The sequence below is a fragment of the Osmerus mordax genome, chromosome 2 (genome assembly GCF_038355195.1).
Source record: "Osmerus mordax isolate fOsmMor3 chromosome 2, fOsmMor3.pri, whole genome shotgun sequence".
In the NCBI taxonomy this organism is placed as follows: domain Eukaryota; kingdom Metazoa; phylum Chordata; class Actinopteri; order Osmeriformes; family Osmeridae; genus Osmerus; species Osmerus mordax.
In genome coordinates this window covers 20,701,358-20,726,454 of record NC_090051.1, presented here as the reverse complement: position 1 = coordinate 20,726,454, position 25,097 = coordinate 20,701,358, and the positions used below count along the sequence as shown (strand labels likewise).

The window sequence follows — 25,097 nt, the reverse complement described above, 5'->3', positions numbered from 1 at the left end:
ACACACGTCGGCAGAGAGATTGAAAGGAGTGAGGAGAGAGATGGTGACTGAATGCGTGAGAACTGAAGAGTGAACACCTGTGTTGGGTGCATCTATAGTGTATGAGTCTGAAAAGAAGGGAGTGTATGTGTGAGAAAGAAGTGTGTTGCATTCATGCTCCCTCACACTCCCTCTCCTTCTTGCGCACACACACACACACACACTAGGGGTGTGAGGACGAGAGGGAGAGAGAGGGTTGGTTCTGGTTCTGGTGGTGCTGTAGCAGCACTGAATGGTTTGTGGGTTACTCAGAGATGCAGGCCATACTGTGCTGCGGCAGCAACTCCGGGAGAGGAAGACAAGACACCTGAGAAAGCAGGAAATGGAAAGAACCAGTATTAGTCTTGGGAGAGTGGACTGTGCAAAGGCCAATATTTTGTATCACGCCAGCATGCGGAGACGCAATCCCGTCTGCTTAGAAGTGTTTGTGGGATCCACCTGCTTGGGCGACTGGCTGCCTTGCTGTAGCAGCACGTAAATATTGGAGTTAAGATTACAACTGAAGCCTCCAGTATTGATCGTGCTGCTGAAGCAAAGTTGACCGCTTCTGCATCCCGGACTCACTCGCAGTGCAGCTTAATCCCGCCATAAACATGAAGACCGCAGTTTCAACGATGCTATGAAGGTGTAGGCCTACACCAATGTGATGAGCAGTTTTGACCTTTTCGTCATCATGCTGTACTTTTAGTTGATGAAATTATTTTTTACAGTAGCCTATACTTTTTTTAGAAATGTTAATTTAAATCATTAAAAGGGTCCGCATTTTTGTTTGCATGCGCTTGATCGTGGAGATCTCGCTTAGCTGACCAACATTCACAATAAGGCTAATTAAAACGGCAAAAAGTTAATTAAATGCGCAGTGTGAGTTTTTGAATGTGACCAATGGGCCTTTTAGTCTAAAGCGTGCATTCTACATTTTAAATGGACCTAGTTGATCGCAACAATGTGCTTACATAACGTCTGTGCGCTTTTACAATAAAGACTATCTCAAAGCTTCTATATGTCTCTGATGTGTATGTTTACTTTTTACGCAAAATATTTGTAGGATCACTGATGAGTGAAAGAGACTAATTTCAATTCACATTTTGGCCTTTCTCTTTTGGTTAGCCTATGGCTTGACTATGGCGACGTTTTTATGCGTTTTATTGCTCTGGGTTGGCTTGGATATAAAGGCCTATTTTAAGCATACACCTACTATTATAGGCTACATAAACATGGGTTATGCTGGGTTTAGATTCACTTATTGTGGACAAGGCCCTGTAACAATTTTCACGTCTAACTTTTGAAACGCATATCGGACATTAGAGGTTTGCCATCGCCTTTCTCAACAGCTGGGTCACAAAGGTGGCTTGTTGGGGTGGAATGTGTGAGGGTCCTAGTCGCCATGGGAATGTTATTGAATAAAACATGTCCTTATTATGGACATACGAGAGAATCAGGCTTTTTCAATCAAGATTATTGCGTTCTATTAACCCATTTGCCCTTTCCCATGTGCATATGGCCTCTGTCATGCAGTCAACATCTAGAAATATAGGATTAAGTAGGCGAGTTCATCTATTCTACAATACCATACAGTTAATTTATGATGAACAAGTGTATTCTTCAAAGCGACGGACTGTGATAAGGGAGCCTTTGACGCCGGACACCTCAAAATCTTACTCCAAGGCCGGAACGAACTGTTCACTTTTCCGTCTTTTACACTGAAATATCCCTTGTAAGCCTACTCTACACAGGAAAATACATTGCCTATAGGTTTAATTTGTATTATAGTCTATCAACTTTAAAATTGAGGCTATCCACAAGGCCCATATGCCCTAGATGCAGTGAACAAGGGGAAAGATGCACAATGTTGCTTTAAATAAGCGGTCCACTTATTGTGACTTTTTTTCCACTTCAATAGCTCAGTTTTTTGAACGGTGTATGCATTTTTCCCAACGTGTTTGAATGTTATTTTGCCTATGTGATAATGCAAGTGTGGGTTTTCTGTACTCTTCCCCCCTGTGCATTTGAAGGTACAAACCATAGCTAATATAAAGTCCGAGAAGTTACGCCAAAAACTTTGTTAAATGTTAGCCTATATTTCTTTATCTTTTTCCCCCCTTTTTTTTCGTTAGATTAATTTTTAAGGACATTTGATATGGTAAAAGTATAGCCTGTATGAATATGAGAATTTGCTTTCAAAATGGTGGGGAAATACAGACGATAATATAGGCAACTTTTTTTCTATGTAAATCTATAGGCCTACAAAAAAAAAAAAAGCTACGTTTTGCCTACACGTAATGTTCTCTTGAGCATGAGATGTGGATTTTAATTTTGAAATGTCAATGTAAGGTGACTTGTGGGGTACTAAAATCCCCTGGAATTATGTCAAATTAATGTATTTGTTTTGTAGACTGCAAAGCTCTAGCCTTTGTTTTGTGCTATTTAATTTTTATATCTTAATCTGTAGTTAAATGCAAACCGGAGAAGGTACCTTATCTCATCTTTTGACCATAACACGTCAAGCAGTCAACTCAAAACACTATAAGCATCTATTGTACAAGCACAGGGAAGAAGTCGACTTTTACATCGTTATGGTCGTTTTACAACTGAACTAGGACCCCATATACCTACATTTTCATGGGCTCTGTCGAAAATGTGTGTGTGCGTCATGATCTATCAGTCTATACAAAGTATAGACTGATAGATAGATATACAAAAAAACATGACGATAAAGATCCTCTACCCTTTCACAACCCTGTTAAATAGCCTATTGCACAAGAAGCCTACAGAACATGGCTATTTAATATATATATATATATAAATATATATAAATAAATAAAATATATATTTGTAAAATGTTGATTGCTAAATAGCATCTTTGCAGCATAGCATCTTTTTAATTAAATGAAGTAGCCAGCCTACTCGTTAGTGGGCAAGCAATAGGCAATAAGTCTATAGGCCGTGAGACACATTGAATTTGCCTTTGCTGAAGTTGTTGCCCAATATTCTTAGTGGTGTTTAGTTAAATAGCCTACATTTTAACGGATGTGTGTATGTGTGAATTTTAAAAAGCTGAACGATATAGGCTAAAGATAAGGATTTAGCAACAGCAGCCAGCACATTCCATCGACATTCATTCCGTAATCCTAAAATGCGTATTTAACAAACTTAATGACAAATACATTTATTTATATTTAAATATAAAACATTATGGTCGTATTGTTAGAAAGTGAAATATTGATGTGGAAAAAGCAACTTTTTATTTTTATCCCATGTTTGCCCGGCAACAGTCGGCTATATATATACGTGCAGTGACGTGGGTCCTGAATTGTGGTCAGTGCTGACATCATAGGCTCCCATTGCAGTCTTATCCAGGGATTTCCGTTAAGATTTTGTTTCTATAGAAAAAAAAACCCATGCAGAACATAGATGACCAGTGCACAACTCATAATTCACCTGGGTATACACAATTTAGGCCTATGTGAAGCTGCGCGCCATGCCATTTTCGTTAACAACATATGTAGTGCATTCATGCGTGTGATCACTGTTTCCTATTCCATCTTTTTATTCTGCAGCAAATATAAATGTCGTTGTTTACAAAGAACAGTTCAGATGTATCGCTAAACTAAGAACCATGCACGCACAAGGTCACACGTTCTAGAACAGGTGAGTCATCTCTTCCTGGGCTTTAAGATTACCTGTGGCACGGCTCTTCTATTTTTTAGGCCATTAACAAAAACAGGCCATATCAATAAGCAAGTTGTATATTGCCAATTAAATAAATAAAAATGTCAAAATGAGCCAAACGAAATCTATCTTAAAGGCCTCGACGACTGCAATCGTTTGACGGTAAGGCCTAGTTATGCAACGAGGTCGAGTGTCTGCTCTGGGATAACGGATCTGGATGCATTGGGGATGATAATTGAGCATCACATGAGAAACTGCGCGTGCCTGACAGTGCCTGAGCAACATAGCATGTCATTTAATGATTCCCGTGTTTCACTTCACCTCACGTGAGCACAGACTACAGCAATAAATGGAGATGTCATTCACAGGAGTGTGTAAAACTCATGAACCTTAATCCCTCCAGCGCAACAAGCAAACAAACAAAAACAGGGTGACATGACATAAAGACACAACGGAGGTTTTATTAGGCAAGGTAGACGACGAGGCTCGAGGGTGACAAGGCATCATATTTCACGTTCCAAAATCAAATTAAAAACGAAAAAAGGGAGAAATCAAATAAGACGGAAAAGAGGTTGCAATCAATGTTTCAATGCAATCAAGCTTGGGATGTGTGCGTGCAGGCAACCTGCATGCCTCTGATTTGGTCATTTAAGAATCATTTGGCGGTTGCTAACACGAGGTGTACGTGTAGTGTGATCATATGGCTTATAAAAGGAGGGGGAAAACAGACATTTAGCAAAACAAGCTATTCCACTTAACAGACAATTGCAGAACATGTGTGCTGTTTTGATTTTAGACCTGTCATTAACACCTATCATCCGATTAACCCTGATTATTGCAAAACGTTACTTGGAATCCTTATATTTATACCTAAATAATACCCTAAAGCTCATAAGCTGCTCAATGTAGATGTATCCTATATGGAATCACCTTGAGGATGCTTCAGTTAAAGGCTATAGCAAAAGGCATGAAAATACCAAATCGTCATGATACTAAAGCAACTTACAGTAGGCCAAAATATCGGCAGTGGTATGTATCAGGTACAGGTAACAGTTCTGACAGGCATCCATCAGATAAGCCAGAAGATTTTGCGCCAGCGGAGTTAAGACAAGGGGCGTGGCCTCAGAGTATGCATAACTGAGGAAAGAGAAGAGGGATGAGACAGCGAGGTTGTCCACCTGAAAAAAAACTAGGGGTGTCAGAAGGATAAGACAGATTAACAGTGCGAGTTCCCCCCAACTTCTGCCGCTCACACGTGCGGTCTTGCAGCGATAGGAACCGTTCTCGTGGGGTACCGAGAGCTTGTCCACGTCTTTAAACTTCACCGAGTCCCAGTTTTTGACATCAAAGTTTCGTACCAGGGGACCGACGTCCATGTCAGTCCGGGAGGGGAGTGGTGTTTCCCGGACAACTCGCAACTTCTCCCTGAACTCCTGCATCTGCTGGAGGAAGCACAGTGGGTCCGTCACATTCCTGAACGACTCGGCGATGTTGAGTGCGCGCCTCTGCTCATCCAGTGCCGCGCTCAGTTTGTTTATCTCCGGATCGTATGCTTGCATCACAACCAGTTTTAGTGTCTCAAAATCGGAGAGAATCTCGCTCTTTTTGTGGTCCAGAGCGCTGATTAGTTTCTCGAAATAGTCCTTTACTTTATCTGCGTCCCTGGAGACCAACTGAAGCGCTTTTTTCTTACTGGCTTCCAGTGTCTCCAGGCAGGATAGTGTATCTGCGCTGCGCCAGGTTTCTACTCCCTGCAAAAGCTCATCGAACGCTCTCTTCTCTTGCTCGTACGCATCCTCCAGGGCACAGAACTTGTGCCCTTTGTGGTCCCCTGTCGTTGCACAAAATCCACAAATGAGTTTTAAGTCTGTTGAACAAAATATATTGAGCGGCTGGCCACAGTGTTGCTTGCAAATTGACATCCTTGGCAGAATTCGGATTTTGTTGTATTTCTCAACAATTCCGCGTAAAGTGTAGTTAGTCTGGATGCTGTTGATCCCGTTGTGCTGGGTCTCCTTACGGCAAGTTGGGCATTTGAACGGAGGTCTCCAATTGGTAGATCGGTTCCCATCCAGAATCCCCTCTAAACACTTCTTACAGAAACTATGAGAACATTGTAAAACTCGAGGGTCATCAAATAGACAGCAGCAGATTGGGCAGGTGAGGTCCTCTTCTAAAAGCTCCATTGTGTTCTGAAACAGATGACAGACTTCAGAGAGAAATCTACCGAGAAGGAAGGATCTATGCATTCATTAGACATCATCATTCATACCTACCCACTAAAATAAAAATGTAATTAGCGACATTGAATTATAGCTTTAATAGCGACACATTTGTGCATAGCAGCTCTATTCGGTTCATTGTTTTGAGGTTTAGCCAAATAGCCTAATCAGCATCAATAAACCAGCGTAACACCGTTAACACTGTTGCTATGCGCGCAAAACTGAAAACTACCCTTGTCCCTGTCTTCTGTTTTCCTTTGGACGACCTACTTTTTGTTGCGCTCTGGAAATATAGTTTAGATACATGTCACTAGCCTACTAAATTGTTAACAGAGAACGATAACGTACGTTACAAATGGCTTATCAAACTTGCCAAGCATAGTTTAAAAGATACGTTTCGCAGAAAGATTCAGTTCTGAATGTCCTGTTCATATTTTATGTCGACTAGCCTTCTTCGGTTTGTTCTAAATATCCGGGCGCATAGCCTGTATTGCAAATGTCATGAGGCGAAACACCTACGGACTGTCAAATTACCAATCTAACCGAGGCTATAATGGACTGCGGCCAAATATAATCCGCGCGAGCAGACGTCTCATTGGAACGGTAATGAGCAGGGATGTGACAGCTCTAGAAGGCGTAAAGTAACATGCAATGGGACCCAAAAATCCACTCACCAGATGCTAAGACGCAGAGTGCAACGCAATCATGGCGCTGGCTTGTTGCTGTGCAGACTTTGCTCTGTCCGGGGGACAAAAATTAACCCCTTCAATCGCGCGTTGGTGCAAAATTTAGAAACTGTATTTCTTACGATTGCGATAAAGAGCCCATATGCGATAGCTGATGCGTGTCGAGATTGAATAACCTGAACGTATTAGTGTTGACACGTTTTGTTTTAACATTTTTGACACTTTACAAAATACTGTGCGTTTTGACTGAGAGCAAGATAAATGCACATGATCCCTGGAAGTTGGAGGGGGAGGGGGGCTGTTGCTATGCAAAACATTACAGCGTGAAAGACTGTCAACCAGTACAGTCACCCGGCTTCTGATCACTGCTTCCATCGCCCTACTTTGACAGCAACTTTATTCTGAACATTATTGTCAAATTTGCATAGTTTAGATTAAAACACCACTGATCAAGAGGATGTTGCTTTTGTAACAATTACTAACATTGTTATTCGCGGCCATTTATGAACTTACCATAGTTATTAACACCTAAACACCTATAAGCTGACTGCGCATATAAGTACACTACATCACAAGACCCATCATTCGAATGACGGAGCACTATTATCTTTGCTGGATTCATGGCACAGGTACCATGTTGATATGTTGACTTGCACGTCCATTTCCCTTCATATGTGTTTTGAGCATATAAGTGTGATCGTGCTGTGTTTCCAAGCTTGACACATTGATAACCAATAGCTACCAAGTCACGTGTAAAAATATTTTGACCTTGATTTTCTTCCCTTGTTTCCATGCCATCAGGAGCAACTGCGTATCTTAGCAAGCTATGTGATTGGACACGTTGGCAAGAAGCGCCTGTAGGACCCCTGGCACGTTCGCTGGACTGTCCAGAGGGTGGCGCTGTTTCATATGAGTGGTTATGCCCCGCTCACGCACCTCTAGCGCTCTTTGACTCGTTATTTGAGATCATTTCCGGTTGTTCTGAGTCAGTTCAAGAATGGCTGCAATGTTTACGTGTTGTCTGGGATGCTGCGGAGATGGAGGGTCGGGGCATATCCCTCTTAAAGAAATGCCCACAGTCCAGTTAGACACGCATCACATGGGTAAGTACTTTATGTTCAATTGAGCGTCAATACAGTTGACACTAGACGGGTAAGATTAGGTTAAGAAGCTAGGCTATTGTTAGCTAACGGTGGTTCTAGTTGGTACTGTACTTGGAGACCTAGGTAGCTACGCCACATATACCATATGTGATATAAATGTGTTGAGTATAAACACGGACAGTCATAAGATGTTCTAGTCATTAGTTCCCGAGCACATTTCGTTAGCTAGCTCATACGCTCGATCTCCCTCAGCGTGAGCACCAGAGCTTCTTCCGGCCCGGCTAATGTGCTTCTAGTATGACAGTGCTCTTACTCACTGATTCACCGGGTAATGCAATGTTATGTTAATGATTAACCCAAGCTGATGACAACCGAACTATTATATGTATTGTTGTTGTTGTTAACCAACGCATAGCTTAAATCCCCAAACAGTTAATGTTCGAATTTGATTTCACAGGCACAGATGTCGTGATTGTTAAGAGCGGGCGACGGATATGTGGCACAGGTGGTTGCCTTGCTAACGCTCCTTTGCACCAGAACAAGAGCTACTTTGAGTTCAAGATTCAGTCAACTGGTAAGTGATAGCCTGTACAGAATGTGATCCTCAGATAAAGCGAGATGAGGGTTGGGCCCCTATCATTATTTAATTTGTCTCTTTGTGTATCTAGGTGTGTGGGGGATAGGTGTGGCAACCCAGAAGGTGAATCTGAATCAGGTGCCGATGGGAAGGGACACTAACAGCCTGGTGCTCAGGCATGATGGATCGGTGTACCACAATAACGAGGAGAAAAACCGTCTACCGGCCAACAGCCTGCCTCAGGAGGGGGACATTGTGGTGAGTCTGCAGCGGTCTGCAACCTGGCTGTATCAGCTGCCTCGACCATAGATGGAGGGTTGTCTCAGGGGTCATTGTGTTGCTCCAGTCATCATTGCTTCCTAAGCCCCTTTGGTGTCTATCTGAGGTTCTCTGACTTCACTGACTAATGATTGGGGTAACTTCCCAAAGCATAGTTTTAGTTGTGTCGTAACTTTGCTACTATAATGTGCTACTTTTGCTACTATAGCTATGAAAGTTGACCACGTCAACCAACAACATTAAAACGAACTGTGATTTAAATCCCTTTTTGTCTCAACAATTAAGTCATCTAGATCAAATATGTACTATTGTTTGATTTGTCACATTTGATTTAACTAGGAAGAATCTCTGAATACATTTCAAAATCATTGTCTTCCAATAGTGAGGATGTGTTAACAGTTGTTTTGTTGTTCCAGGGCATCACCTACGACCACGTCGAGCTGAACCTGTACCTGAATGGGAAAAACATGCACTGTCCAGCATCAGGCATCCGGGGCACAGTGTTCCCTGTAGTCTACGGTGAGTGGGGGGAATCGCTTCCAGTTCTGCTGTGGGGGCCAGTTTCCTGGCAGCACCTTTAGTTTCTGCTGAGAGTCTATGTTTGCACAAGAGTTTTATATATAGGTTTATTAGTAGTCTGGCACATCAGGACAAAAGATTAATGATGAAGATTAATTTGAAATCCCTGCAGCAGTACTTCCTTTTGTTTTTTCTACCACAAGGGGGCAATATGGGCCCATTTTGAACATGATAACATCCAGTGGATTCACTTTGTGCTTTCTGTTACAAATCTGCTTCCACATCAAATTGTTACATGACCGATCAAGACTAAACCATGTAACTGCATTGTTTTCTGATCCAACCATCTTACGTCTCTTTGTTCTGTTCTGCTCCAACAGTGGATGACAGTGCCATCTTAGACTGCCAGTTCAGTGACTTCTACCACACGCCTCCACACGGCTTCGAGAAGATCCTGTTTGAACAGCAGATCTTTTGAGCTGCACCTTAAATTATAATCCGTGTACCCATAATCACACCAAACGCATACACACACAAACACAACCACACACAGGGTAACTCCTAGCACTCCTAGCTGGAATGTGCTAAGCTTTGTGACCCGTTTTATCTTGTCTGGTGTCTCTCTGTGTGTGTTGCATCCTTTAATACTCAGTGTCCTTAATCTGCTGTTCTAGAGCCAGTTTGGTAGGTTAGTTTTTCACTCGGATCAACTTTTAGATGGACGGAAAACTGATCCCAAATCAGCTTTGACGGACAAATAGTGCGTGTGGTGTGCATATGCAGACAACAGACAGTTGTAGTCATTTGATATCGCTTTACCTCTGAAATGATCGTTTTGCTTAATTTGCCAACAAACTGTTTTGGTTTCTGTTTTGTTCTCCAATTATGTTTAACTGTGTTTATTCTCTTTCCACCAAGCTCAGCTGTGGCTAAGCTACGTGTTTTCTAGCCCTCGTTGGAACTCCTTAAAATGCATTCTCTCTTTCTCCCCTCCTGGGTTGTGACAGATCTAATCAGCTGTCACTCATCCATTCGTGTTCGATTTGTTGTTTTCTGAGAACAGGGAGGAAGTAAGTTTGTGTTCTGTGGAGCATCCATGAGAAGCTCATATACCAGGACAGAAAGCCATGTCTTGTGGATAGACGTTACTGCTACGTGTTTGATTATGGAAGGTGACCTCAGAACTCTAAATGCCATACTGAAAGGATGGCATATATCAATATGCCCAAAATATATTTGTATTTATTTAATGTATAGATAGACAACCAGCACTACTAATATTTGTTTCTCCTGAATAGTAAATCTGACCTATTGGTTGTATTATCAGTATTTTTAATTGTTTTATTTTTTTCTGTTTGTGCTCTCCCATTGAGGACATTTGTCACTATTTAAATGGTTATTCCAAATGTCAACAAACATGTTATTTTCAGGGATATATGCTTTTCCCCATGCTACTGTGTTTCAAAGATCAGAAAGCAAATCCTCCATCAACGTATAACATACTATCATTAATGTTAAAGAATCGCTTGCCTTTGTTTGCACTAATGAGATGTGATTGTCAAACCAAATTCAAAAACATACCGTTGACTACAATAAACAGTTGTGTCTGGAAACATCAATATGTTGGGATACTTTTTACTTGCTTCATTGATAAAAACAAAACAAACAAAAACACAGATTTCCCCATCATGGATTTCCAAATGGATTCAGCATCCATTTTTCATTTAGTAAGGTTTTGATATAGTATTTTATGAATTATTTCATATGACGATGTTATTATTTGGCTATTTTAATATTTATAGCTTCTGTGTATGAAACTAGCTCATCCAGATTATTCTGTAAGCAGCTGACAGATGAGATGACAAGGAATACAATAAAGGTATGACACCATACAGCCAGTGGGATCCCAAGAATGAGGACAACCCCAGCTAATAATAAATATGCATAGCTCCTCCTTCACTTCTGCGTTCTCTTACGTCTTTTGCTCCCCCTCTTTCAACTCATCAGCATAGCTACCGTACCCTGTCTTTCACTGGAGATCCCGAACGTCGGAGGTGGACTCAACATAGCACAGAGCCATGGCAGAAAACGCCGGCTTGGAAAACCATCGCATCAAGAGCTTCAAAAACAAGGGACGTGATGTCGAGGTATGAGAACTTTTGAATACGATGGTCCACAATTGGTTTTAGTTGTGAACAACAACAATAACAGGCCTTTATTTCACTGTAAGCTTTGAAGGAAGCATAGCCCTGTCGCTAGTTAAGCTAGCTAACGTAGGCTAGCTTCGTTAGCCACTCAGTCTATCTGATGGAAGGGCAGCTTCATGGAAAGATCCCAAAAGCGTCCCTATCAAGGCTATGTTAATCCACTTCATGTATCCGTACAGGGACCCGGTCCTCCTTGCGAAGTTAACGTATATTATTACACAATAGGACGATATTTAAGGAAGTTACAGACAAGGAATATTACACCATGGATGGTGTGTGTTCGCTAGCAGTAGCAGCGCAAGTCCTAGGCTATCTGGGTTGGACTCCAGGCCTGTTAACGTCGAAGGCGTAGCTCTACGTCAATCTAAATCTGCAGATGCCGTAGGAGCTAGCACGGGATTGAATTGATGCAGTATACGTCAATATTATGTTAAACGTTATAGAGCTAACTGTTGGATTTGATATGTTAATCCGATTTAAATTGACAGCAGTATGTTTTGAAATAGCGATTTGCTAGCTACGTTATCAAACAATCATGTTAAAGTCGGAGGTGTGCACTTCACGCTCAGGTTAGCAAACGCCCGGCGGTGGCTTAGCTACATTAGCGAGTCTTGATATGTCATTCCTGATCCGTGTTGGTCGTCGACAGCTGTCTGTCATTCCCATCATCAAAAGTATTGCTTTGAAGAACTAAATCATGATGGAATAGGCCACTTGGCCGAGGTAGATAGCACCGCAGGTAGCACAATTAAACGCTAGATTAGTAGAGCTAGCTCTAGCTAACTAGGATCTGTCGACTGATTGGCCACACTCGACCATGTTAACAGGTATACAGATGTGTTCACATAGATCTAAGATACTGATTCCCCTTACGGGTTAAGGAGTCTATCTTTGGCCAAAGCGACTGAATAGAACGTACGTCGCTAGGGACAATATTGATGCCTTCATCATCAGATAGATACAATCCAAGTCACCGCCATCTAAAATCCCAGGTACTGTTCTAGCTCCATTGGGGGGTTGTTTTGAAACAGTCAGCCAGTGTGATAAGCACATGGCTACTATGACAGACAGACATGGCCAAATGCGCCTCTGCTGCTATTTCAGGCATGCTTATCCTGCTCGAGCTGTCTCTGGAGTCGCAATGTCAGCTCCCGTTGGCTTGACTGCATTTCAGGGGTAACGACAAGTACCTTGTTTTTATAGCGGAGTGGTGGGTCATGTGAATAGAAGTCCATGCATGGTCAATACTGGTAGAGAATAAGTATATCCTTATTTAGCGAAAGTGCTCTTGTTGGCAAGGCAACAATGTAGCAGTGTTGCCGTTGGATGCTGGTTTTGTCTGGCAGCTTGACTGCAGTTTGTCAGACTGTGGAGCGAGCAAGCCAGGGCCTGCTCACATCCTCTAGAACAGGGGTCCTCAAACTGCTCAGACCAACTGCCACCTCTGATCAAACTAAACCATCCAAGCACCACCATCTAAAAAAATAAAATAATCGCTCTACACCTCCCAAAGTTTGAGAACATCTACTCTCGAACACGCTGCCTTACCCTCCTCGGCGAAAACTCTGAGTAGTTCTGAGTAGATTTATGAGTAGATTCAAACAAGCTGTGGAGAAGGGGCCCAGTCTTTCACCTGTCCAGTCATGGATTAGAGGAGAGATGAAGTGGGCTCCCCCAAGGTGGAGTGAGGGGAGTTTAGGAGGTCTGAGAGGACCCTCTTCCTCTGACCCGTGCCTCGATGTGCGTCTGCAGTCACATTACATAAGAGGTTATTTAGGATGGCAATATGAACCGCAGCAAGCAGTCACAAGATCTGGGACCATTTCACTCAGTCATGGGTGTGGGCAAACACACACACAAACACACACGAGCGCGCGTTACTTAACTGTCACTTTCTGGTTGTGTGTGCTGTGCTTGTATTCAGTGTTCACTCACTTTTTTCTGAATCCTCCTCACTTTGCTCTTTTCCCTGTCCTTGTGTTTCAGACTATGAGAAGACATCGAAACGAAGTAACAGTGGAGCTGAGAAAGGTAAGGAACATGTTGTGTGTTTTTGTGAGACTTGATTCCCCCCCCCCCCCCCCCACACACACACACACACTTCATCCTGCTTTCATGTTGACAAGTTCAACCCCGCCCACTAGTTGCCTGGTACTCTGCTGCTGAGGGCAGAGGGGGGGCAGAGGGGGGGGGGGGCAGAGACAGGGTAGCCTTGTGTGCTCCTGTCCAGTCATCCAGAATGATTGTCTCTCTCTCTCTCGCTGTCTCTGTCTGTCTCTCTCTCTCTCTCTCTCGCTGTCTCTGTCTGTCTCTCTCTCTCTGTCGCTCTCTCTCGCTGTCTCTGTCTGTCTCTCTCTCTCTCTGTCGCTCTCTCTCGCAGTCTCTGTCTGTCTCTCTCTCTCTGTCGCTCTCTCTCTCTCGCTGTCTCTGTCTGTCTCTCTCGCTCTCTCTCTCTCTCTCTCTCTCTCTGTGTGTGTGTGTGCCTCGTCCGTCTGACCCTCAAGGCCCAGGGGTCGACCCCAGTCTCTGTCTCCTCCCCCACCCAGGACGGTCAACCTTTCTGTGTGACCTCTGACCCCTGTGAGAGGCCTCCGCCTCTTCTTGTCTGAGTCCTAGCCTCTGACCTGGCGACACAGGCTGGTCTCTGTCACGCTCAGACCTGAGTCATGTTCCAGGGACGTGTGATATGAACAGGCTTCTGGAACTCTCCACCCCCCAAACCTCTGTCTTGTGAGAGTCCCTTGCGATCCTTGAAGCACAGTGTGACGCAGGATGTCTTATGTGATCCCAGACTAACAGGGTTTTGGGACCTAGATATGATCAAATTCCATCAGGATTACTATATCTATATCTATATATTTCAGTTTCGATGTTTTCTATTTTTACTGTCACCCCTCCAAAAGCCCTTTAAAGATCTCTGATGGTTCATAGAATATTGCTGAAGAAACAATCGCGACACAAATCAATGTTCCAAATGGGGACTGCCTGCTCCAGACTTAGGTGTCTGAACGGGGGGGAGGCTGTCTGTGTTGCGCAAATTTCCCAGCAAGACTGTCTAGGGTTTTTCTCACTACCTGTCTGCCCTTCTAAACATGATTTACAGGCTCTCTTGCGCAATAAAAAAGCTATATTCCCGCCTTTGAATCTCACGCTCTCTTTCACGCTCTCTTTCACGCTCTCTTTCACTCTCTCTTTCACTCTCTCTTTCACTCTCTCTTTCACTCTCTCTTTCACTCTCTCTTTCACTCTCTCTTCCCAGAACTCTTTCTCTGAATCCCTTCTGGGATATTCCTGAAGACGCTTGCCTGTCATGGCTCCTTCCCCCCTGGGTCTTAGAGGAGCGAGTTTAGAGAGAACCGTGTCTTTGCGCAGTCTTCCAGGGGTTAAGGTTGCAAGGTGCTCTTCTTTCAGATCTCCCTCTGCATAGGCCTCCGTGCCTCCTTTTCTCTCATCCTCCTCCCTTCCTTTTCTTCTTGTGCCTCTGACGTCTGACAACCCCTGTTCTCCACAGATCACTGCCCCTCCCTCCCGACTGGATATTGCTGTGTCATGTGTTGTCCCTCACTGCCATGTTCTTCCGTGGAGAGTCACAACCTGAGAACTGGAGGTTAAGGGTCTTAGAGAAAGGACCATTTGAAGGGTCATCCAAGGCAATCCTAGTGAGCGTGACAGGACAGTCGAGGGTTTGGCTGCGGCTAAACAGGGTTGTCATGGAGAGCGACCCCTCTTTAAGAGCGGGAGAGACTCAGAGATGAAACGGAAGGAACTGGGTTCCATGCAGATTTGTTCATGTAGATGCGGGATGTCTGTGTGTGTGTGAGGGGTTGTTATGTCTTGGTACTCTACCAGGAGAGAGAGACACTAGTCAAAGTGGAGAGAGGGCTGGATGGAAAGGGATGTTAGTGAGAACTGTTAAGTGCTGAGTTGGTCTGGCTTGTCTAGCACATTCCATTCTGCCGGAGAGAGGGTGAGGGAGGGAGGGAGAGAGAGGTTTGGATAGGGTTAGAGAGAGGGAGTTGGAGGGAGGGGAGAGCAGAATGTGTCTCGTTTAGTCATTGGTGACGCAAGTCGGCGGCACAACGCACATACTGGAATGTAGGCCAAGGGAATCTCCTCCTACCACTGCCTCACGCTGTCCCTGTGTGTCCGTGTGTGCGCAGTGCAGAGAGTTTATTAGACATGATGTAGACATTGTCCTTGCCTTTCACGCTCCTCCACAACATCCTAGGCTTTATTGACTTGGGGTCGGGGTAGTTTATCCACAAACGCACTCTTGACAGTCGCATATCGTATTGTTCTGAACAGATTATGAACGCTGGGTAGATGATGCAATCGCCTCGTTCAGGGGAATAATACCCATGGTGCTTCACACCCAACCTTTTCTCCTTAGTCTTTCAACTCTCTCCTGTCCTCTCTCTCCTGTCCGCCAGAGCAAACGAGATGAACATCTACTGAAGAAGAGGAACGTTCCTCAGGATGAGTCTCTGGAGGACTCCGACGTCGACTCTGACTTCAAAGGGGTGAGTGTGTGTGTACAGTTGGAATACCTGGAATGTGGATCACACTCAGATGACAGCTGCACGCCTTTCCATCACCAGTCACCTACTCCTAGATGAAGTGTGTTCCATATAGGAATATATCCACCAACACACACACACACACACACACACACACACACACACACACACACACACACACACACACACACACACACGCCTTCCTCCACAGCGAGGTTGTATATAATGCCCCCCCTGACCTCCACAGAGAATGAGCTAGTGAGCAGAGCCTCTGTATTAACTCTGTTTAGACTGTCTGGAGTGCTTTCAGTGCCCTAACAACTTATTAAGACGAATGGCCACTGCAATAAGGTGATGCATTCAGAAAATGTCCCAGTGATGAATGGGCCTGGCATTCTCGGCCTGTGAGCTCATAGGCCAAACACAGTGAGAGAGAACACACAGTGCTGATGAAGCACCTCCAGAGCAGCAGGGGGCGTGTGTGTACGTGTGTGTGTGTGGGTGTGGGTGTGTGTGTGCGCACGCAGGGAGCAAGTATTACTTGAGCATAATACAGACAGGGCTTCTTTGACATCCGACCTGCCTGTCGTCGTTTGCAGTGTAACCGTTGTGACGTACGTTCTGCCTTTGTCTCTCTCTCTCTCTCTCTCTCTCTCTCTCTCTCTCTGTGTCTCTGTCTCTGTCTCTCTCTCTCTCTGCAGCAGAATGTAACACTAGAAGCCATCTTACAGGTAAGGCTCAACTCTGTGAAAGCAGCTCTCCTCTCTCCACTTTTTGCATTCACGCCTTTAAACCCGTTTGCTGCCCTCTCTTTCGTCCTCACCACTTTCCTCTTTCCCTCTCCCTCTCCCTTCCTCTCCCCCTCCTCTGAATGTGGTGCTGTAACGTGTTCTCTGGTTCTCTCTCTCTATCGCTGAAGAACGCCACCAGTGACAATGCTGGGGTCCAGCTTAGTGCAGTACAGGCTGCGAGGTGAGCTCCAACACACACAGCCCACGTTGATTCCACACTGACCACATCTCAGCCTGTCTCCGTGATCTAAAACTCCCTCTCTGCTCCCCTCTGGCCTCCCTCAGAAAGCTCCTGTCCAGTGACAGAAACCCCCCCATTGACGACCTGATCAAGTCTGGCATCCTGCCCATCCTGGTCAAGTGTCTGGAGAGGGACGACAAGTGAGTCTCTCTCTCTCTCCCTCTCTCTCTCTCTGTCTCTCTGTCTGTCTGTCGTGTCTCTCTCTTGTGTCCTTGGGCAAGGCACTTCACCCTACTTGCCTCGGGGGGAATGTCCCTGTACTTACTGTAAGTCGCTCTGGATAAGAGCGTCTGCTAAATGACTAAAAAAACACTGACCTCAAGTCAGTGTTCTGCCACAGAAGATGACACGGACCATACCATATGGGGAGAGGGGGGGTGCTTTCATTTTATAAACTGGGGTTCTCTCTCCCTCTGTCTCTCTTATTCTCTGAGAGTCTATTCTCTCTTCTAACCCCCCCCCCCCCCTTTCTTGTCTGTGTGTTCCTGACCTGCTCCTCTTGTGTGTCCTGCAGTCCATCCCTCCAGTTCGAGGCTGCCTGGGCCTTGACCAACATAGCCTCTGGCACATCACAACAGACGCAGGCCGTGGTCAAGTCCAGTGAGTTCAGCGTGTTAGTGTGAGAGAGACGTCGCACAGAGAGTGTGTTTTTCCTCTTAGTGTGTGTGTGTGAGACCATCTAATTGTGTGTGTGTGTGTGTCCAGATGCAGTCCCCCTGTTTCTGAGGCTGCTCCACTCCCCCCACCAGAATGTGTGTGAACAAGCCGTATGGGCGCTAGGCAACATCATTGGTGAGTGTTCCGGTCCGTGACGGCTCGCTCACAGCAGCGGGCATCCTAGTGTGGTTAGAAGCTAGAGGGGCTTCTCCAGAAGAGGCTTCCTGAGGCCTGACAGGAGCCATGTGGCCACTTCTACATCACTGTATACTATGATCCCTACATCACTGTATACTATGATCCCTACATTACTGTATACTATGATCCCTACATTACTGTATACTATGATCCCTACATCACTGTATACTATGATCCCTACATTACTGTATACTATGATCCCTACATCACTGTATGTATACTATGATCCCTACATCACTGTATACTATGATCCCTACATCACTGTATGTATACTATGATCCCTACATCACTGTATGTATACTATGATACCTACATTACTGTATACTATGATCCCTATATCACTGTATACTATGATCCCTACATTACTGTATACTATGATCCCTACATCACTGTATACTATGATCCCTACATTACTGTATACTATGATCCCTACATCACTGTATACTATGATCCCTACATCACTGTATACTATGATCCCTACATTACTGTATACTATGATCCATACTAAAAGAGGATGACCAGCATTATAGGTAGGAATCAAGAGTCAAACTAAAAAGAGGATCTGCAAATAAATTGCGCACAATTTGGGAGTTTGTGATTATGAAAAAAAATAGTGCTTAAGTTGTAGATGGAAATGACGTGGATGATGATGATGATGGTATGCCCCAGGTGACGGGCCCCAGTGCAGAGACTACGTGATCTCCCTGGGCGTGGTCAAGCCCCTGCTGTCCTTCATAAACCCCTCCATCCCCATCACCTTCCTCCGCAACGTCACCTGGGTCATCGTCAACCTCTGCCGCAACAAGGACCCCCCGCCCCCCATGGAGACAGTCCAGGAGGTGGGTGTGTGAATAATTTGTGGAGGTTTTGATGGCTGTGTCTGGGTATTCCTCCCCTTGGTGTATGGCAGTATAGTCTCTTCTGTTCTCCTGTCAACTGACATTTTTATCTTGCTAGCACACACTCAACTAGCAGCTAGCAGGCTGACTGTCTCATTTCAGCAGAAATTTGTGTACCTCTGTAATTGGTTTGTCTGTTATCAGACCGATACTTACATGCTAAGTGCAGCAAGCAGGTTTATTCAGATTGGCTTGTTAAATAAGTAATTGTGTGGCTAGCTAGCAGCCTGATCCTCGTTTGTTTGCAAGTATTTAGACAGGGAGGTTTTTTAGCGTGTAAGCTAACTGGGACAGATGGCTCTCTGGGTCCAGTTTAGCAGCAGACTGCAGAGTCATGCTGACTTCCCCTGATGGCTACTCACGAAGATGTGAAGATGCACAGTGTCAGGGTGACAGTTTTATTATATAGGCTATAACTATAAATATCTATTACATAGATATTTTTTTTTATTTTGTGATGAGTGGAAAGAAACAGGAAATGTAGAGGGGAGGACATGCAGGAAATGACCCGGGCTCCTACACTGAGACTAGCTTAAAGTGTACTGACTCTACCCGGGGCCCCCCCCGCTGTGACATTTCCAGCCTGGTTTTGACACGTCATCATCTCTCCCCCTCTGCCTCCCTCTTTCTCCCTTCCATCACCCCTCTCTCGCAGATCCTGCCTGCGCTGTGTGTTCTCATATACCACACTGACATCAATGTAAGTACACGTATCCCTCTTCCTTACAGGTGAAAGGTTGCCCTGCTTTGGAATCAATGGGTAGACAAAGAAATAACAAAAAATCAAAGCTCTGTGTGTGTGTTCGTCCAGATCCTGGTGGACACGGTGTGGGCTCTGTCCTACCTGACGGACGGGGGGAACGAGCAGATCCAGATGGTGATCGACTCGGGCGTGGTGCCCTTCCTGGTGCCCCTGCTCAGCCACCAGGAGGTCAAAGTTCAGGTGAGGCCCCCCACAGATGAGTGGATATCAACTCTGTAGGTTTCCTGTCATGGCCATGTGCCGCCGACTTCCTGGTGTTGACTTCCTGTGATGTCACGTCCTGTAGACGGCAGCCCTCAGGGCGGTAGGGAACATTGTGACGGGGACGGACGAGCAGACCCAGGTGGTGCTCAACTGTGACGTCCTGTCCCACTTCCCCAACCTGCTCACACACCCCAAGGAGAAGATCAACAAGGTCAGTCTCTCAAGGACAGAAGAAGAAGAAGTCTTTCTGTTCTCTTCTTCTGGTCTCCTGTTGCCAGGGGCGACACGCTCTTCAGACTCGGCATGCAGTCAGCGTTGTTTCTGTAGTAGAATAGAATACTTGTAACCAATCTTCAATCTCTTTCTTGGTTATGTAGAAGAACAACAGCTGGTTATGTAAAATGACGACAGCTGTCATACTAACTGACTTGAATTGAGTTTTATGAAAGAAATGTCATGTTTATTGATTTGTTTCTCTCTCCTCTCCCCCCCTCCCCCCCCCCCCATCAATCAATCAAAGCTCATTTTTATCGTCACAACCCCACATATTGGCCCGTGTCAAGTGAGCTGCATGTCATGTGAGATACATGTCCTGTGAGCTGCATGGTTTGACGGCGTGTGTTTGGCCCGTTTCCAGGAAGCGGTGTGGTTCCTGTCCAATATCACGGCTGGAAACCAGCAGCAGGTTCAGGCTGTTATTGACGCTGGACTCATCCCCATGATCATCAACCAGCTAGCCAAGGTGTGTGTATACGCACAACATGCATGTGCCATGTTTTAAAGGAACACAAGCATGTGTGTGAGAGAGACACTGAGGGAGAACCAGGCCAGGGCCATAGTGTGACAGCTTGTGTCTCTGCAGGGGGACTTTGGGACCCAGAAGGAGGCAGCCTGGGCCATCAGCAACCTCACCATCAGTGGGAGGAAAGACCAGGTGAGCCTGCCGCCTGGACACACACACACACACACACACACTGGGCTACACACACACACACACACTGGGCTACACACACACACACACACACTGGGCTACACACACACACACACACACACACACACTGGGCTACACACACACACTGGGCTACACACACACACACTCAGTGGGCTACACACACACACACTCAGTGGGCTACACACACACACACACACACTCAGTGGGCTACACACACACACACTCAGTGGGCTACACACACACAATGTTCCCACTGGGATAATCACACACACACACACACACACACACACACACACACACACACAGGGGGCCTGCTCCTTACCCACACTCGATGACATGCCCCATACACACAGCCAGGAAGTGTGATTGTGTGCCCTGGAAAGATTATGAGGGATTTGTCTGAAGGCGTACTCCTCCATCGATGAACTGTTATGACTAAAATGATCCATCTTCATCACTTCACGATTTTTATTCAGCTCCTCTTGACCTGGTGTCCTGTGACTGACTATCTCTGTGTGTGTGTGTGTGTGTGTGTGTCTGTCTAGGTGGAGTACCTGGTGGATAAGAACGTGATCCCTCCGTTCTGCAGCCTGCTGGCGGTGAAAGACTCCCAGGTGGTGCAGGTGGTGCTGGACGGGCTGAAGAACGTCCTCATCATGGCTGGAGAGGAGGCCAGCACCATCGCTGAGATCATAGAGGAGTGTGGAGGTATGTCTGTGTGTGGGCTGAGGCACGGACGTGTGGTGTGTGTGTGTGTGTGTGTGTTGTAAGAAGGTGGACGTGTGTGTGTTTCTGACTGGATCCTTTCCCTCTCAGGTCTTGAGAAGATTGAGAATCTTCAGCAGCACGAAAACGAGGACATCTACAAACTAGCTTTTGAGATCATAGACCAGTACTTTTCAGGAGATGATGTGAGTTTACATGATCATCAGCATACAGAGACACGTTAACACACACGTTACTGTATCTCTACCATGGCAACATTTAGCTCACTTTTCTCACCACTCTCTGTCCTCTCTGTCTCTCTCTCAGATTGATGAGGATCCCAGTTTGATCCCTGAGGCCACTCAAGGAGGAACCTTCAACTTTGACTCCGCCCCCAACATGCAAACAAAGGAGTTCAATTTTTAGTAGCCGGGCTCTGATTCGTTCAACCAGCTGCACGGGTACTGTCCAACCATCACTGACATTCATCCACCCCCCCCTCCCAACCTGGCAACCTGGTACCCAAGGATCAACTCCACAAGTCTTTAATATGGAATGGAAACAATCTATCGAAGGATTCACCACCACCACCAACACACCGAGGAGTGTAAAATTCACCCCTCACTCCTAACATGACAACTGTATTCTGGAGTCCTACTCATCCATCCAGCACCTCTACAAATCTGGCAACTGGTGAGGGCAGGATTTTCATAATGAAAATCAATAGGAAGGGATAAGGGCCTGTTTGGGCTATAGTTTGGAATTGCCGCACACACTCACGCACACACACTTGCACACATGCATTCAGTTTGACAGTTAAGGATAATTTGTTTGCATATTTGTTTTAGGAGCCTTCATATCACATTTGGGGAAAGGAATACTGCTGTTTGTTTTGTAGTTTTATTTGTGCTTTCTCTCCCATGGATTGTCCCCTGGTGTTGTCACACACATGCGCACGGGCACACACACACAGGCACAAGTTTGCCAGACACCCCATGAACTCTTTCACCCCCCCCCCCCCCCAGAGCTAAGCCATGAATTACCACGGAAACCTGTTGCCCTTCTCATGGAGTCCTGGACCAAGGGAAGGGGCAGGGCTTCAGCAGGAAGTGATTTCTGTGTGGACAGACTGACTGACAGACATTTTATGACTTGATGTCACTTTTTTCTTTTTTTTCCCTCATGATTTTCATTGGATTATCTCGGATTATCATGCTTAATGATTTGTATGTATCAAAGGAGAAATTATCCAAAAAATGTGGGGGAAAATTCCACAAAATTACAAACATTTTGCAAAACTAGTCCTGGGAGATTTAACCAGATGTAAATTTTGCTCTAATTCAGGGGAGAGCAAAAACAAAAAAGCTTCATTGTTGTGAAAACGTGTCAACCTGCAGAGGGAGGAACACTAAAGACAAGAGGAACATCTCGGCTGCAGCCATTTCTCCCAGAGGACATAATACACTGCGACACAAGTACTGTCACATCCTGTGAAGTCAGGTAGTGATGTCACTGCTTTCATCTCCAGCGTTGTCAAGGGAAACTTAACCTGAACAATTTAACACAAGAAAAGTCAAACAGAAGCCAACTTGTTTTACTTAGCTGATCTGTTATTTTTCTTTTAGCATTTTTTTTTTTTTTATTCCTCCCTGCCTTTCTCAACAAAAATGTATTTTATATAAAGAAGAAGGAATAAACTATTTGGCTTCTGGTTCAGGCTATAGAGCTTCCATGTTGGCACATGTTTTTATTTTGACCATTATTTTGTGTGTTCTTCAGTCTTATGCACATTTTTGAGGAGATCTTGTGTCTCTTCTATAGAGAGAGACCAGCCCTCCAACTGAAGACTCAAATAAGAGGACTAGTTGACCTAAAGTACTTAACTTTTATTTTTCATTTTATATTTTTCTTCTTTCCTAATAGGTCATGTTTCTTCAACAACACGAGTAACTGTACAAAAAAATACAGTGTGTCTCCGTGCGGTCATGAGAATATGGAAATATACTTATAACGCCTGTTCAGCGCTGCAGCAGCAGACAGTGTTGGGCTGGACTCCACAGAACCAGAACCCATTTACTGTCGTGATGGACGGGGAAATGTTCTTTAGTTTTTTAAGATTTCTTTTTTTAAATTTATATTATACTTTTTTTCAAACATGCATTTAATGTATAGTGATGATGACAAGTTAATGAATTGGGAAATCGAGCTGTGGTAATGTTGTCCCTGCTGTTTTAATGTACCGTCCCAGTGGGTGTCTGCTCTGCAGAGTTCAGGGGAGGGGCTGTGAACCCCCCCCCCCCCCCCCCCCCCCCCCCGGCCTCTTGTAGACTAACAATCCTCTGTTTGGCTGCTGCTAACTACTGAGCGATGGGCAGGGCAGGGGGATAGAGGTGGGTTCAGGAAGGAGGGCAGAGCAGGGTTCTGGGAGCAGCCAAGGCTTGTTAATCTGGAGGTCTGCTTGTTGATGTCTTATGAACGAAATCATACGGCTGGGTGGGGGAGGGCAGGGGGTTGTACAGTTCTGAGGGTCTAGCACCCTAGGACCGAGCCACTTTAAAGATTCACAATTTATTTGTCTTGTATCTGTAACCGATACAAGCTAATGTTTGTTGCAAGATTTTACTTGCAGAAGAGAAGAAAAAAAAAAAGTTGTTTTTAAATAAAAGCATAAGAAATGCAACAGCGTTCTGGCCGCAGATTGTTTATATCTTTTTATAAATTTTAAGATTGAATTCTTCTCTTTAAGGTGGCTCCCTGATGCTTTCAACTCCTGTGCATATTAAAGACAAGAATGAGTTGAAATTCATTGTGCCTTTTGTTTTTCATTTCTTAAAAAAAAAGGCAAGAGAACCAAACTTTTTTTCTCTCTTGAAAAGGACAAACAAACAAACTAACGGAAGCAATGAAATGCTTAGAGCAAACTGGGAGTATTTTACAAATGGGGGATGTACTGTCATGCGGTCACTGGAGCTGGAGCTGAAGCCACGTGATTGGTCAATGCTGCTCTCTGCTGTGGAGAGTTATAATTGTTCTCCTGTCCTATTTACCAAACATTGTAACTCATTATGACATCACAACTGCTCCTTGCACCCATAACCCATAGCAACACCTTCACAAGCCACACTGGTCATCATCACCATAATTCTTCCAATCAGGGGATTTTGATGACATTTTCATTTCCTCCCATGGCCTCGCCCTCAGGACATTGGTCTCTGTATTACTGATCCTAACCAAAATAAACTTGCTGTTAGCCGTTGGATCCACTTCTGCCAGTCTTCTGATTTTGTGTGTGTGTGTGTGTAAGATGGTCTGAGAGAGTGTAGGTGTCAATTTACAATTTAGTGGGATTTTGTAGCCTAATGTTAACAGCTAACCTCAACACTTAAACTTGATGCATGTATATTTGTTTCCACTCCGAGGTAGTCTAATTATACATCCAAGATCACGTCCCAGCATGGGAGAGCTGTATTCTATGGAGTCAAGTATTGAGGCCTTCAAGCACCTGAACATTGCACCTGATATTACAGCAGCAAGGCCTCTGAAGTAGTTGGCATCTGGCTTGTGGCTTTACAACCCCTAAACCAGTATTCCCTGGCAGCTTCTGTGGACCATTCTTTGCCTGGAGAAACAAAGTAGTCCAATGAAAATAAATCATTTTAGGCGCAGTAAAGTGGGGTGTAACTTAATTAAATATTGCGTTTACATTTAGCAGACGCTCTTATCCAGAGCGACTTACAGTAAGTACAGGGACGTTTCCCCCGAGGCAAGTAGGGTGAAGTGCCTTGCCCTAGGACACAACGTCATTTTGCACGACTGGGAATCGAACTGGCAACCTTCAGATTACTAGCCCGACTCCCTAACCGCTCAAC

At 44.8% G+C, this 25,097-nt stretch overlaps 3 protein-coding genes across 12 annotated transcripts; 2 read left to right on the top strand and 1 right to left on the bottom strand.

The window, feature by feature from the left end:
• Positions 1 to 4,139: 4,139 nt before the first annotated feature.
• trim13 (tripartite motif containing 13) lies at positions 4,140 to 6,633 on the bottom strand. 6 transcript variants are annotated; one of them, XM_067256735.1, is made up of 2 exons: positions 6,605 to 6,633; positions 4,140 to 5,900 (listed from the first exon to the last, which is right to left on the bottom strand). In XM_067256735.1, the coding sequence occupies exon 2, from the start codon at positions 5,892 to 5,894 to the stop codon at positions 4,701 to 4,703; it is 1,194 nt and encodes a 397-aa protein (XP_067112836.1). In that variant the 5' UTR covers positions 5,895 to 5,900; positions 6,605 to 6,633; the 3' UTR covers positions 4,140 to 4,700. The 6 variants fall into 6 exon arrangements, with proteins under 6 accessions (XP_067112836.1, XP_067112814.1, XP_067112822.1 ...); XM_067256713.1 differs by lacking the exon at positions 6,605 to 6,633 and adding an exon at positions 5,985 to 6,547; XM_067256721.1 differs by lacking the exon at positions 6,605 to 6,633 and adding an exon at positions 6,163 to 6,547.
• Positions 6,634 to 7,562: 929 nt separating this feature from the next.
• spryd7b (SPRY domain containing 7b) lies at positions 7,563 to 10,367 on the top strand. The gene is made up of 5 exons (XM_067251188.1): positions 7,563 to 7,719; positions 8,177 to 8,293; positions 8,388 to 8,554; positions 8,992 to 9,094; positions 9,475 to 10,367. Exons 1-5 carry the CDS (start codon positions 7,614 to 7,616, stop codon positions 9,570 to 9,572), a joined length of 591 nt encoding a protein of 196 aa, XP_067107289.1. The 5' UTR covers positions 7,563 to 7,613; the 3' UTR covers positions 9,573 to 10,367.
• Positions 10,368 to 11,134: 767 nt separating this feature from the next.
• On the top strand, positions 11,135 to 24,495 carry LOC136957167 (importin subunit alpha-4). Of its 5 annotated transcripts, none has more exons than XR_010878285.1 (18): positions 11,135 to 11,241; positions 13,288 to 13,332; positions 15,732 to 15,821; positions 16,520 to 16,549; positions 16,738 to 16,790; positions 16,895 to 16,990; positions 17,365 to 17,450; positions 17,556 to 17,642; positions 18,375 to 18,544; positions 19,260 to 19,304; positions 19,416 to 19,547; positions 19,654 to 19,782; positions 20,209 to 20,313; positions 20,434 to 20,505; positions 21,069 to 21,231; positions 21,340 to 21,434; positions 21,556 to 21,921; positions 23,152 to 24,495. XR_010878285.1 is itself a non-coding variant. In XM_067251185.1 (17 exons), the coding sequence occupies exons 1-17, from the start codon at positions 11,173 to 11,175 to the stop codon at positions 21,652 to 21,654; spliced, it is 1,563 nt and encodes a 520-aa protein (XP_067107286.1). In that variant the 5' UTR covers positions 11,135 to 11,172; the 3' UTR covers positions 21,655 to 24,495. The 5 variants fall into 5 exon arrangements, 3 of the variants coding, with proteins under 3 accessions (XP_067107286.1, XP_067107287.1, XP_067107285.1); XR_010878284.1 differs by having other exon boundaries at positions 21,556 to 22,728; XM_067251185.1 differs by having other exon boundaries at positions 16,523 to 16,549; positions 21,556 to 24,495.
• The last annotated feature ends 602 nt before the right edge of the window (positions 24,496 to 25,097 follow it).